The 14,301-nt window shown below is 47.7% G+C and overlaps 1 protein-coding gene across 3 annotated transcripts; it reads right to left on the bottom strand.

The window, feature by feature from the left end:
- Positions 1 to 369: 369 nt before the first annotated feature.
- LOC125513042 (ribonuclease J) lies at positions 370 to 13,057 on the bottom strand. 3 transcript variants are annotated; one of them, XM_048678081.1, is made up of 18 exons: positions 12,827 to 13,057; positions 12,493 to 12,721; positions 12,026 to 12,149; positions 11,121 to 11,177; positions 10,811 to 11,002; positions 10,659 to 10,736; positions 8,091 to 8,276; positions 7,905 to 7,985; positions 4,848 to 4,913; positions 4,668 to 4,760; positions 3,059 to 3,184; positions 2,558 to 2,671; positions 2,212 to 2,307; positions 2,036 to 2,133; positions 1,492 to 1,847; positions 1,300 to 1,356; positions 908 to 1,188; positions 370 to 657 (listed from the first exon to the last, which is right to left on the bottom strand). In XM_048678081.1, exons 1-18 carry the CDS (start codon positions 12,939 to 12,941, stop codon positions 562 to 564), a joined length of 2,445 nt encoding a protein of 814 aa, XP_048534038.1. In that variant the 5' UTR covers positions 12,942 to 13,057; the 3' UTR covers positions 370 to 561. The 3 variants fall into 3 exon arrangements, with proteins under 3 accessions (XP_048534038.1, XP_048534037.1, XP_048534039.1); XM_048678080.1 differs by having other exon boundaries at positions 908 to 1,356; positions 12,827 to 13,053; XM_048678082.1 differs by having other exon boundaries at positions 908 to 1,356; positions 12,040 to 12,149; positions 12,827 to 12,989.
- Between the last annotated feature and the right edge of the window lie 1,244 nt (positions 13,058 to 14,301).

Here is a 14,301-nt window from a genome sequence, read left to right as displayed (position 1 = left end):
GCGCCCATACTAACTCGACGCCCTCTTGCGCTCGCGGCTCCACGGCGACTTCCTCGACACCGGCCACCCCGACTCGATATCGACCATGGCTTTCTTCGCACGACTACCTCAACCACGGCTCCACCACCCACGCTCTCGACTACATCGACAAATGACACAAAAGGCTACCGCCTTGCTTGAGCAACCTCGTCGGTTGCCACTCCAATCACGACTCCGCGATGCATCGATCATCAACCGTTACGACTGTGAGAGGGTGTCCGTCGGCTTGCCTTCGGATTCTTCTCCAGTCTCACCGTCTGCGTCGCTACCGTTGTGACTGCGGGAGATGTTGAGTATAATGTTTATTAAGAAAGACGAGATAGACTAGGATTTGTTCTAGCTTATCTTATACTCCAAATAGATGATTGTACTCCTATATATATGCCCACGAGGCTCAAGCAATACAACAACGGACTATTCCACCAATCCCTCTCTCTCTTCTAACAATCTTGTTGTTGATTCGCGGACTACCTTACAATATCTCCAAATAACTATCACTAAGCAATTTATTACGGATCTGTTTCATTTGGTTGCCATTTCCCCTTCGCATGATAAAAAACTGTCCATGGCCGAAAAATATTGCCATGTCCGCATGTTTTCTTCATCCTTCTTGCTCTCCTGCAAACATAAATAAAATATTTGGTACTTCTGTTTGAAGAAAAATATTCGGTAATTTTTACTGCTAAGTGCATAGATTAGCATGCTTTCACCCAATAATACTAATTGGCAAGATTACATTATGACATCCAAAATGGAATTATGGGGCTGTTTTGTTGGGCTTGGGCTGTGGCTTTCTGTGCCCTATAAGCCGCCCAACCAAATACCTTATTTAGAGTTTATGCAATATTTCAGAGTTTCATCTACCTACCTCGTATTTCTGAAGCAATGATGTCCACACAGATTTGCACTGTGCTGGTGTACGAGTTATCCCCTGCTTCAACAGGCTACCAGATATCTCTTCCCACAGAACCATTCTTCCTTTGACGGTTTGGAATTTCTCATTCATTTCTCCACGCAGCTGTATTAAGCTCTTAATTTCCTCGGGCTTCCACCTGTTCTTTCTTGAAGATTTGGCTGGAGCAGGAGCTGACGTGCTGGAATCCTTATCAATTATGCTGATCTTGCCGAGCTTTGGTTTGTTCCCTTGAGCTGAAGCATTGACAATTCTTGCAATTTTTACTGCTGTAGGGGACTTGAACGACTCCCAAAAATGATCCAATGTTTTAGGCTGATGTAAATCAGGAGAGAAGAATGATTCACCATTGGAGCTAGTCGTTGCATCGTCAGGTGTTGTTCTCATGACCTCAGGGATGCTCTCTGCAAACAATGTAATGACATCATTGGCACGAACTGATCCACAACTACATGAAATGTTGACAACTGAACTAACAACTAGTGTTTAAAGTTCCAGGGATAAACAAAGTAACATATCAAATACTTGCCGCTTCATACCTTCAGCCTCACGCTCTGGGTTCTCTGGCCGTGTTTTCTCATAGTCTACAAGACTCATATGCCTATTTATTACCTCTTCTGAGAAACCTACTGTAGTGTTCTCTGAAGCAACTACAATGACGTCAGGTCTCTTTCCACTGTACTTTCTGACCATTTTCCTCAAGATTTCAGATACCATTCGCTCCATGTGACTAAGTGGGCAATTCAAAGGACAGCTTGACAATGCTGCATGCGCAGCCTTGTAAAGTGCATCAAGTAGTCTCCCATTATCAAGCCATAGACACCGTGTTGTTATTTTAAATTTCCCTTTCAAGCCAGACTGTGGTGAAGCAGGTTTAGGTCGGAAGATCTCCATGCTGCAGGGAACAAATAATATGTTTAGCATTTTGGGGGTGCCTAAAAAGTAAAAACAAACACTGCATACTGTTTTATCATCTCAACAATGTTCAGATGCATTTTGGGGGTCCTCTGATTCACAACTAAAAACAACTTCTGCTGAAGATAAACATCATGACAAATGCCCCAAAACCGTGTGAGAAATTACCTGACAAAGATAATGCCATCAGATGCGATCCTGAATCTCTCATCGATGCAGAGATCAGTGGACGTTCCAAAAGCTTTGTCTCCGTCACTATACATTAACTATAATATCAAGTACATCATGTTAAGTTTCAGAGCTGTTAAGAGACAAGACAGAGATAGTAGGGTTAAATGATTCACCTTAAAGTCCTGCTTCCCTAAAGAAACAAACCCATTTGACAAAACCTTTCTGTTTCTTAGATGAGATACACCAAGCATCTCCCCATTTTTAATTACCTGCAATCAAAATAAGCAACTAAGAAATCCTACTAAATGCTAACATAATGGACAATATAAGGAGTAAGAACATGTCTATATGATGGCAATGCTAACAAAAAAAAACATCATGCCATCATTTTTAGTGTTAGGGGCGTAAAATGAGCAGCAGTACATTAAGTTTAAGGTTTGTCTCCCTTAGCATATAGTCATATACATCTATGGCACTAAGATACCTGAAGTCCCAAACCATGGAAGACAGATTACTTACAGTAGTGTGCTTTATGCCAGTTGACCTTCCTAGCAATTCATGTTCTTTGAGAAACAAGAGTTCCCCATGAACAGGCAAGAAATGCTGCGGTTTAACAATCTGTAGAACTTCCTCCTGGAAATAACAAATTAAAGACACATTATCTCCTCTAATCTCAAGTTAACATCAGAATTAAGAACATTTCACACGGAGATCTAGGCCTAATTCTATAGCAGTATACTCGCTATGTTACAAAAATGCATGACGTTCCAAAACACAATCTCCAAGATGCACCTTCGACTGTTCTTTTTTATATGTATAGTAAATTATGAAAATGATATTACTTTAAAACTATTTTTATGAAACATCCAATGGTGCGTTCTACCAAGCAAAACAAAACTGCTTTCTGTAATCAGTTGGCAAAGACGGTGAAGTTTCAAACGGGGATAGTAGTAGTATATATTGTTACCAGGTACGAAAGCATATCAAAGAGCAGAAAGCAACACATGAGAAAAAAATTACCAGTTCATCGTGATAAGCATGCCCAGATGTATGGAGGCCAGCATCTTTACCCATAACAATTTTGGGGCCAAGGTCGGTGAGGCGATTTAACATCTTCATTACCCGGGACTCGTTTCCAGGGATAACCTGAAAATAAAAGCATATGCATGATGAGATTTGGCAATGCTATGCTCAAAGGAGAAACCAGTTGACCTGCAACCATAAATACTACAACAAAGGTATGTTAGATGCTTTTCACCAATTCATTTGGCGCCCTTTCATGCATATTTGTTAAGAGGAATGATATTTCAAAAAATAAATGTGTACTAGAATGCTACAAAGCATGGACACGGCCAAAACTGCCAAATTGCCGTCCTAATTCGGTGGGACACGGCAATACGGCCGGACACACCGGAATACGCATGACCCCAGTATCCCCTGATTCTCGGATTAAAAAAAAGTAAAAAAGGAAAGACACGGCTGGGACACATTGGGGACACGGGAAGCCCAATAACAAACAGCCTTGGCCCAGTACAAACCCTATTTTGCAGGGTTGCACACACGCTCACCACAAAAGGACCGCTGCTCCCAACCGAACGCGCCGTCGCCGCCTGGATTCGAGCGCCGCCAACGCCTGGGTTCGAGGACCGCCGCCGTCACCAGGACTCGACCGCCGCCGCCGCCAGGACTCGACCGCTGCAGCCACCACCAGGACTCGACCTCCCGATGGCAACCACGCTCGAGCAGATAACCCCAGCAGCCTCTCCTCAACCTCTTCATCTCTTTCTCTCAGGAAAAAAAAAACCTCTTCATCTCTTTGCTCAATTTCTTGCTGTTGAGTTGCTGCTGCTTGCTTCCCATGTGGCCATGCAGTTGCTGCTTGCTCTTGAGCTGCTGCTCACTTACATGCTGGTGTCTGGTTGCTGCTTGATGCTAGGGAGCATGGCGTCTGGGAGCACCACTGCCAGTAGCCAATCATCCATGAGTGAGGGTGAAAGTTACACCTGCATTTTCTGCTGTGTCTTCTCCAGTCTCTACTCTCTAATAGACTAACACTAGCATTTGATGTATTATGGAAGTTGCAATAACATGGGTCTCTCTAGAGGATCAATTAATTCAATCAAGCACTGACATCAGATAACAAATAGAAATGGGGCAGTATTCTGATCTCATCTTAGTTTCTCTTCTTCTTTTTTTGTTTTTAACTCTATATTACATGGCATGTTTTGATTTTTGTTATATACTCGCCATATCCCTGAATGGCTGTTTTTGGAAAATGCCGTATCCCGTGTCCCCGTATGTGTGTCGCCATCTTTCCATCCCCGTATCCGTGCTTTTTAGCTAGAATGTAATTAGTTGTAACACAATCATGAGAAAGTAAATTTTGTGTAACATAACCCACATATTATTGGATTAATACATCAAGGATCAAAGCTTAAAATGGACAGTCAAACGACATCCTGCATCTCCAAATAGAGGGGGTACCAATTTTCTTCAGAAATTAAGAAAGTCATGCTCAAGAAAGCTGACAGAGTCAAGAATGCACACGGAGCAAAAATATATGACTCCGTTCCATCTGACTAATCTCAAAGGTTCTTGAAACAACTCAATGATACTACATGAGCAATACCTTAGCTGAATAAAGAAGGACGTCCTCTTTGGATAGTTTAAGAGCATGGCTCCCACCATAAGATGCGAGATTCAGAGCCGCACGTGGCTCTGCCTGGACAAATTTTATACAGAGATGCAAGAATTATAAGAATGTGAATGACCAACTGATTCTGAGGACCACTTAGCCTGTAACTCTTACCTGTGAACCTGTAGTAACGACTAAAAGATTTTTAGGGTCATATGCATCCATGTCCTCTGCCTTAACCTGCAGAAAGGTTCTGAAATTATGAACACCACTTTGTTGCATCATCATGTGGGATATCAAAAGACTGCTGGAATCTACTACTGACACAAACCCTAATTACCGAAAAGTAGATAAAAGTAAACGACAATATTCTTCTCTGCTTTATTGAGAGGGGTCAGCCCCTTTATATAGTAGTGGTAGAAACTAGGGTTCTACCCGGTCTATGGCATAGCCTGTAAGGAAAGGAGGGAGGAGGTCGGAGGAGATTGCGCAGCGGCCGGCGGCTGGGCGCGGTCCTTGAGGCTGGTGCGACGGCGGCGGACGCAAGAGGCGGCTAGGGTTTAGGTCTCCCGGCTCCTTAAGGGAAGCCGAGCAAATATTGATTGCTTCTTGCTTAATTCCAAAAGGAGTCTTACAATCTATATTTATAACCTAGATAACTTGCATAAGAATTAACCTAAGATAACTTGTGGGCTAAGATTGCCCGGTGGGCCTAGCTAAACCGGCCATAACACTTCTCCCCGCCTGCACAAACAGCTCGTCCTCGAGCTGTAAGGTGGGGAAGCGCTTGCGGAACTCCTCGAGGCGATCAACCAGCGTCAAACACCTTCTCGACAGCTGGGGCGGCCAGGTCGGCGGCGACGGCGTCCTCCGGAATGTAGTCTGCAACTTCCAGGTAGAAGAGTCGCGGGCAGGCATGGCCGGGCGTGTAGGGCTCGTCGCAGTTGAAGCACAGCCCTTGGCGGCGACGCTCGAGTAGCTCGGCTGAGGTGAGCCGGCGGAACGGGCGCGCCGCGGTCGCGGCGAGGGGTGCCGCAGAAGCCTGCGCAGGCCGACCCTGCGCGGAATCCGGCCCGGGTAGCGACCCAATGGTCCGGGACGGTGATTCGAACACGCGGGCGTAGTACATGGCCGACTGGAGATCCTGGGGTCCCCGAAGCTCCACGTCCACGCGGGTGTGATCCGGAAGTCCACCGACAAAGAGGTCGGCCCGCTGCTGCGGCGTCACGCCCGACGCATGGCATGCCAGGGCCTGGAAACGGTCGGCGAAGTCCTGCACCGTGGAGGTGAAGGGAAGGCGGCCGAGCTCCACCAGGCGGCTCCCGCGAACCGGAGGCCCAAAGCGAAGGAGGCAGAGCTCGCGAAAGCGCTCCCAAGGGGGCATGCTGCCCTCGTCCTGCTCGAGGGCATAGTACCAGGTCTGGGCTGCACCGCGGAGGTGGTAGGATGCCAGCCAAGTGCGCTTCGACGCGAGCGTGCGCTGGCAACGGAAAAACTGCTCACACTGGTTGAGCCAGTTAAGCGGGTCCTCCGTGCCGTCATAAGTGGCGAAATCGATCTTGGCGAACCGTGGCGGCGTCTGGGTCGGCGCGCCATGGCCGACCGGCTCGGCGGTGCGGAGCAGTGATGATGACGGTACCCGGTCAACGGTGGGGAGGCCGTCGTAGGCCCCCGTGGAGCTGGACGAGGCCCCAGACTGCAGCGTGGGTACCGGTGGGTCCACGGCCTCTGTGTAAACTGGCGGTGGCGATGTCCCGGTTAGCCAGGCCGGGATCGGGGACGGTGACGGCGGAAACCAGATCTGCTGGATCGGAAGTCCTCCAGGTGTGGACTGGCCCGGTCCGGAGCTGGGCGGTGGCGATGGGAGCTGGACCGGCGCGGCTGGGGCCGGCGCGGGCCAGTGCGGCCACTGCGGCGCTGGGGCGGGCGCGGGTGGCGCCTCGAGAACCGGCGCGGGCCACTGCGGCCAGGACGGCGCTGGGGCGGGCGGCAGCTAGAGCGACGGATGGGCCCCGGCGATCGCCGCGGGTACCGAGTACCAGGGCAGGTGCAGCAGCGGCGGGGGCCCGCCGGTGTAGCCTGCCTGGAACGGCAGCAGGGGCGTCCCCCTCGGGCCCGACGCGTTCTGGATCGGCCAGTGCGTCGCCGGGTGGCTGTAGGCGGGGGCCGCAGCCGGCGGGGTGGTGTGCGGGCCGGCCAAGTACAGGGAGATGCCCTGGACGGCCGTCATGAGGTCCCGCAGGGTGCTGGTCATCTCCTCCGGCGTGAAGACGGAGGTTGTCGGCGGCACGGAGGTGATCGGGGCCGGCGGCGTTGGGGACCCGGCAGTGGTCATCGGGGCGGTGGTGATGATGGGCAGCGACAGCGTGGGTGTTGATGACGACATGATCGAACCCGAGTCTCTGGATACCAAATTGGTAGAAACTAGGGTTCTACCCGGTCTAGGGCGTAGCCTGTAAGGAAAGGAGGGAGGAGGTCGGAGGAGATTGCGCGGCGGCCGGCGGCTGGGCGCCGTCCTTGCGGCTGGTGCGACGGCGGCGGACGCAAGAGGCGGCTAGGGTTTAGGTCTCCCGGCTCCTTAAGGGAAGCCGAGCAAATATTGATTGCTTCTTGCTTAATTCCAAAAGGAGTCTTACAGTCTATATTTATAACCTAGATAACTTGCATAAGAATTAACCTAAGATAACTTGTGGGCTAAGATTGCCCGGTGGGCCTAGCTAAACCAGCCATAACAAGTAGACATATCTATGTGTCCATTAACTCAAGTTATGTTAGAAGGAATTCGTAGGCCCCTTTAGGTGTTTTCGCATGTAGATATCGCTTGCTAGTTTGCGCGCGCACGCACACACACACACACACACACACACACACACACACACACTTTTCTTTTTGCCACAACAGGGAGCTAACTGAATTTTATTGAGGTAAACACAGTACATGGGTTAAGGAAAACAGAAAGGTGTTCACTTGGGCAGAACACAGTCAAGCATCGAGCTACTGTAGGAGCTGCTAAAACTTCTGCAACTAGCATTCAAGCCCCTTGAGTATACTGACAGGAGCGCCATACAATGAAGATAAAGTAGATAGCTGAAAGCAGATTGTGCTGACACAAGAACATCAATTGAACAGATCGCCAATAGGCAGTAAAAAGAGACAGTTCCAAAACTGCATCATTCACAACAATCGCAATAACAGTTGAATAAGTAACTTATCAAGTAAGTTGCTGCATACCAAGGTTGATGGATCCAGTGGTGCCTTTCCATCCCTAAAAGCAGCCTCAAGGTACGTCCGCAGTGACATTCCAACAAAGACCTGTTTCAGTTTACCAAAACCACAGACTAAGAAACTATGAACTACAAAAATCATCAAATTAAACGAGGTGTGGTGTAGTCTGTTGAACTAAGACTCAAAGATTACCAGCCTTCGACCAGTTAAGTCTGCAGCAGCTTTGATGCTCCCAATGCGATGTATATTTGAAGCAAATTGTGTTGTAATTACTCTTCTCCCTTTTGCTTCTGAAACATGACGCAACAATGAACTAGCGACAACAGATTCACTGGTGGATCTTCCAGGGGACAGAATATTTGTTGAGTCGCTCATCATCTTGAATTGAGAGAAAAAACAGAAATATATAGTTAGGATCATACAAACGAAGAACTTCTTATGCCAGGTGAGACCTGGCTCAACACTTCTTTAGTTTTTAAATATTTGTAGTTCTTTTTTCATAGTAAATGTGTAGCTTTAAATATAAGGTCAAATTTGAAGTTTGACCAAGTTCACAGAGAAAAATATCAAGGGAAACACTTTCTATCTATAGTCTGATACGAGGACATCCTCAGACCACGCGTAAGCCGTTGATTCATGCTTCATCTCACGGCCAAGAGATCACAAAAGAATCATCTTTTAATGCTCCTCCAGTTTTTCACGCAGTACCTTCCCGTAATCCCTCGCCCCGTTATCTTTCTCCCAAATCAATCAGCACCGCTTTTCTCTCTCCTACCTCCGACCTTCCTCTCCATCGGGGTCATCGATCATCCACCCCGCCGCCCCTCTACTCTCTGCCAGAGGCATCCCTACCAGAGGTTGGATCCCTGCCCCGTCCTACTTCTTGACACGCCCCCGGGCTACTGCGCACGTTGTTCTCCATGGTGTCATCGACGAGCCCACATCCCCGTCGTTCTCCAATGTTCACCTCCGACACAGGTAGCCCTCTTGCCAGATTATGATCCTCCGTCGCGTATTTGCAGAATTTAAGTGGCTTGGAGGCACACCAAGGGTGAGATCTGTGTTAATCTATTTAGATTTCTTCCCGCAAAAAAATCTATTTAGATTTCATGTACTTGCAGAATTTCAGTCAATGTAAGATAACAAAACCTCTGAACCTTCAATCACGGTAGTAAAACATTAACATATGCGCTCCTCACTATTTTGCTGGTCACGTCACTTTGATTTGATTATGTTATGACTGATTCTTATCATTTTATGTGCTTGATGAGCAGGTGGCCGTGAGGCCCATCCCAGTAGGGGGCCTAAATAAGCATCAGGGAATCACCAAGAGACAGGAGATTGCCTCCTGTACCTCAAGTGCCATCCCTTCTCGAAAGCGATGGGAACGCGCCCGGCCGGCTGCACGAAACAGTGCCTCACGTCCTCAGTTTACCTAGCTAGGTTTAATTCGATATATTCGGCTGACCTATGTTTGTTGTCAAAGTGGTCCTCGGCTAGTGGTGCAGCTGCAGCGCCGCTCCATCCATGTCAATCCTTCTTGATGCTGCTAACCACGGTGTGATAAAAGTCCACCATAGAAAGGAAGCACGGATACAATCACAAAGAAACACAACCAGCACAGTAAGGAAGCATGACTACCATGCACGTCCAGCATTGGGAGCATGATTACCATCGCAACGAAGCACGGCCAACATCGAAAGGAAGCATGGTTTCCGTCTACCCGACGTTGTTTGTAGATGCCATGTTATGTTTTATGGAAGCACATTCTGAATTTTTTGGATGCACATTCTTGTTTCTTTGGAAGCAATAGTCCACTTTGTTTCAAACCAATGATGTGCTTTGATGGTAAATAAGTCTGCTTGGAAACAAACATCCTTGGAAACAATTTACTGGTACATTGGAAACAATTATCTGGTCTTTTGAAGCATATTTCTACTGCATCACAACATCAAAAAAATACACTCACGCATCCATGCTGGCTATGCCGAAGTAAAATTAGTGACGTTACAAAAAGAGATGTCAATTTTTCCTACCAAATGAATTTGTGTTTGTGTATACTCATGTCGTTGATCCACATAATTTCCATTGCGAAGCAAATGTTTCCATAAAAAATGTTTCCAAAGCATCTAAAATATGGTACCACAACCTTGAATAATGCTTCCTTGAAACAGATATCAATCACACTTCGAATAATATGTTCCCATCGCACGATGCTTCCATCAACTTACCAAAAAACATAGTATACACAAACATTTAATTTCCTTACTTTGTTTGTTGGAAGCAAATCTCTAATATCTGTGAAGCATTGATTTCTGTATTTGTTCATTGGAAGCAACAGACTTACCAAAAAGAAAAAAGAAAATGGAGTATCTAACGCAATTTCCAGGAAGCATTAACTTCTATATTTATTTGGTGGAAGCAAATCACGATTTACCAAAACTAGCAGTAAATACAGCTAGTAACATTCATCCGGCTCAATCCGACGCTTCAAAAGAATTCAATCGTATGGTGGGGGACTAGTCTGATGAAACCTAGTTGTCAGTAGTCTGATCGCTAGTGGTTCCCAAATATCAACATCTAGAATACCATATTATTGGAAAATTTTACAAAGTTTGACTTAGGAAAAAAAATTATATGTCTTTACATTTTGGCAATGAGGGAGTATCTTTGTACAATAATGCATAGGTGAAATATATGCCAAAGACCTAAAGAATTGGGAAAAAAGGTACAGATCTTAGTCAATAGGGATCAACTTACCAGAGTAACACCTTCTTTCGAGAGCTCCTCCAATGCTTCTCGGTCGAATATTCTCCCATCCACTGGTGATTCATCAATCTTTAATTGAAAATAAGTTAACCAAACAGTCCAGTTAAAGAACATAGTGTACAATTATTGCTGATATAACTTACTTTCCAGTCACCAGTATGGAAAATTGTGCCATCACCACAACGAAGCACTAATCCACAGCAGTCAGGAATTGAATGAGTTACACGGATAGGTTCCACTTCAAATGGACCAGCCTGAAACCTATTTCTAACTCTAAAACTCTTTAGCCTGGATGAGAGAAAAATCCCAAACTCCTTCAAACGCTTCTTTATGAGCTGCCCAAATATGAATAAATTCATGTCATAACTTTTGAAGATTTGGCAGCAAATATACAAGTAATAATACATCAACATCATGAAACATGCAAGCAGTGATCAAACAATTGAGTGTTACCTCCATCGTAAAAGATGACGCAAAAATAGGTGTGGTCGAATCCAGTGCAGGAATAACCTATCAGCAGAAACGATGAAGGGACAGCTGAGCATATTCCAAAGGTGGATGCAATTGGAAGCTAAAAAGGCTCAGAAATATCATCTCAAGATATCAAGTTAGCAGTGTCTATGAAAAGCAACATGTAAAATAACAAAAACGCAGAAAAAGTGTATACACAAGAAGAGCTAACCAGATGCCAAACATTGGCATGCTCGTGTATAATTTAAGTGTGCCCTGTTTGAACAAGCCCTGCCCAAATTAACTCAAAGAAAAACTATGGTATTCACAAAATAAAATTATGTGACTTCTTGTCCAAGTCATACATCTAACATTGAGATAAATCAAAATCGATCTAAGCCTTGAAAGCAAAGATTGTTAATGATGGAATAACTATTTCCCACTCAATGCTCTAGAAGAAAAGATCAAGAGTACTTCCTCCAAATTAGAAGATCTGGCATAACAAATACTAGTGGTGCCACATGATTTTCCTCATAAGAACACTTGACATGTGGCATCATGTTGACAGCTCCTGGATTTAATTGCCACTGGAGCTATTTCTGAAAGATGTTATTCAGCAAAGGGAAACTTTGGCTCAGGATTGCATGTATTATACAACGAAGAGGGTGTTCTATAACAAAACTACCTATCTTTGAAGTTTGACAATTAAGACATGTTGCGCATGAAAAGAATGAGACTGTAAACAAGAGGTTCTAACTTGTCAACCAGGGAGTTCCATTGTGCTATTGTGACTCAAAATATGATACAGGACTGTTAGTTTCCATATCATTATCACATAATTAAGTGAGCGGCAGATAGCCAAGCAAGCATAATAAATGTTGTATTAGAGTAACAGAAGAATTATTTACCCAAGGCAACGCACCGATGTGATCTTCATGGCCATGTGTAATAATAACTGCTTCAATTTTGTGGCTCCATTTCTTGATGAAAGTTGTGTCGGGAATAATCTTTTGCACACCAAACTCGTCGTAGCTGACATAAGTTCAAGTAAAATGCACTACGTCAAAATTCAGCACACGTGTGGACAGGAAACAATAGATAATGACAGTTTTCCTCCCGGCCTCCGGACGAACTAAGGATGCATGCAGTAAGTGAACAGGAAATTCTATACATGCACATTATACACGTCTACCTAGAGAATCCGCATAAACATTTAAGTCCTTGTGAAGCAGTGTGATTTACAAGAGAAGCAGTTGTTCATCAAAGTCCTCACTTGAATATGGTTTCTAAAAATGTGGTCAGAAAATGCATTATAAGGATGACACACGCAGAAACAGATTAGCAAGCTACAGGAATGCAAGTATGAAACACATACTCTGGGAACATAACCCCTGCATCAATCAGGATATAACGGTCATAGTTCCCGACGAGCATGCAATTCATGCCGATTTCCCCAAGGCCGCCGATTGGGAGGACCCGGAGGGGCGGACCATCCACCCCTTCGTAGAACTGCTCCATCTTTCGCTTGACTGAATCTTCCATGCTCTTAGTAGCACCCTCGGTTCTCCGGAACCTTCTACGGGGTATTCTAGATTCATGAGACCCTGTGAGATATAAGGAGGAGAAGCGCATTGATAGGCCGATTTCGGGCGAGAGAAAGGACAGGTTCGTCAACAGGGGATGAAGGTTCAGAAAGTCGAGACATTTACCTCTGCCGGAGGGAGTTGCGAGCACACAGCATGATATGGAGGTGGGTGCGGAGGCAGAACGGCGGCGAGCGGAGCCGCAGAGGCACAGAGAAGAGAGGGAGGCGAGCGCGACCATGGCGGCGGCGTGGGCGGGGGTGGGATGGGGGGCGGAGTGGAGTGGAGCACAGACCGCGAGAGAGCGGATGGGATAACGGAGGTGCCGTGGTTGGGAGGTTAATGTTTGGATCGCGGCCAAAGTGTAAGAGCACCGAAAAAGCGCTGTCTCGAGCTGAATCGGCGTTTACCTTCGGCGCAGGGGCGATTATGTTCCCGCTCCGGCTCCCAGGTCGCCCTCAAATTGGCGAAAACTCGAGGCAACCTCGGTGATTTGGTTTAAATTTGTACAAACACAGACACAAACTCAACGATTTTCATTCAAATTTGTAAAAAAACAGAAAACAAAGTACGCCTACTACGCCTAGCCCTACTATGCCGTTGCCGTCGCCCGCCTTCTACATGCCGAGAAGTCTATAGAACCGGGTGTAGTAGTTGTCGTCGTCGTCGCCACCGCCGCCCTACGTTCCGTCGGAGCCGCCGCCGTCCCTGCAGCACTTCTGACCAGGGTCGCCGACGCGCCGGGGGTTGGACGGCCCCGACGCGTCCTCGTCGTCGCTGTCGAGGACGACGACGCCGCCCTTGTCGCGTTCGCGGCACCGGGCCTTGATCTCCACGTAGGCCCGGGCTGGCGCTCCACCTGCTCGCGGACATAGTCCGCCTTCGCCCACTTGAGGACGGTCTCGTCGGCGGCGGCCATCTCCGCGTGCTCCTTCTTGACGTAGCGCAACCCCAGCTCGGTCTTTGACCGGACGAGACGGAGGGAGCGAGGGGAGGGGCGGCCGCCCTCGTTGATGACTAGGGCGCCGCTACGGGTACGGTGCCCAAGCGGCGTCTCCTGCAGCTCCGTCTTGACGGGGCGGAGCACCGGCGACCTAGAGGAGAGCGAACGGGAACCCCACGATGAGAAGGTCGCCTCCTCCATTCACCGCGGCGTTGAAGAACTACCGCGGCGACGAGAGAAGGACGGGGCGCTGGGTACTCGAGGCGCGGCGTGTTGCCGGTCTCGATGTGGTCGAGGACGCCCTCGATGGTGCGGTCGGGCACGCCCCACCATTCGCGCCGCCCGTCGGCATTGAGGCGGCCGCGGGGAATGGTGCCGTTTGCGGAGGCGACCTGGTCTTCGTGGCGGCGGTCGAAGTACATCGTCCACGGCGTGTGGCTGTCGGTGGCGTACCTCGGCTCGTTTCGCTGCGCCTCCGACAGCGACGAACGGATGCGGTCGATCTCGGCGCGCCGTTCAGCCCCGGTGGGCACTGGGGGCACCGGGACGCCGCCGGCGCTTAGCCTCCACGAGCCCGGCACCCGCATGTCTGGGCGAGCCGGGTAGTCGGCCTTGTAGAGGAGGTGATGTAGGGTAGAATCCTGGATGCCTGATCTTT

This window comes from Triticum urartu, chromosome 6 (genome assembly GCF_003073215.2).
Source record: "Triticum urartu cultivar G1812 chromosome 6, Tu2.1, whole genome shotgun sequence".
NCBI lineage: Eukaryota > Viridiplantae > Streptophyta > Magnoliopsida > Poales > Poaceae > Triticum > Triticum urartu.
This window is presented reverse-complemented; position numbering and strand designations above follow the sequence as displayed.

Excerpts from the sequence above, each read along its gene's own strand:
- LOC125513042 (XM_048678080.1), bottom strand. The coding sequence starts at position 12,941 with ATGGTCGCGCTCGCCTCCCTCTCTTCTCTGTGCCTCTGCGGCTCCGCT. Across the intron at positions 4,761-4,847 it reads TCGTTACTACAGGTTCACAG|GCAGAGCCACGTGCGGCTCT; the intron begins GTAAGAGTTACA and ends AAATTTGTCCAG. Across the intron at positions 1,848-2,035 it reads GATGGCATTATCTTTGTCAG|CATGGAGATCTTCCGACCTA; the intron begins GTAATTTCTCAC and ends TGTTCCCTGCAG.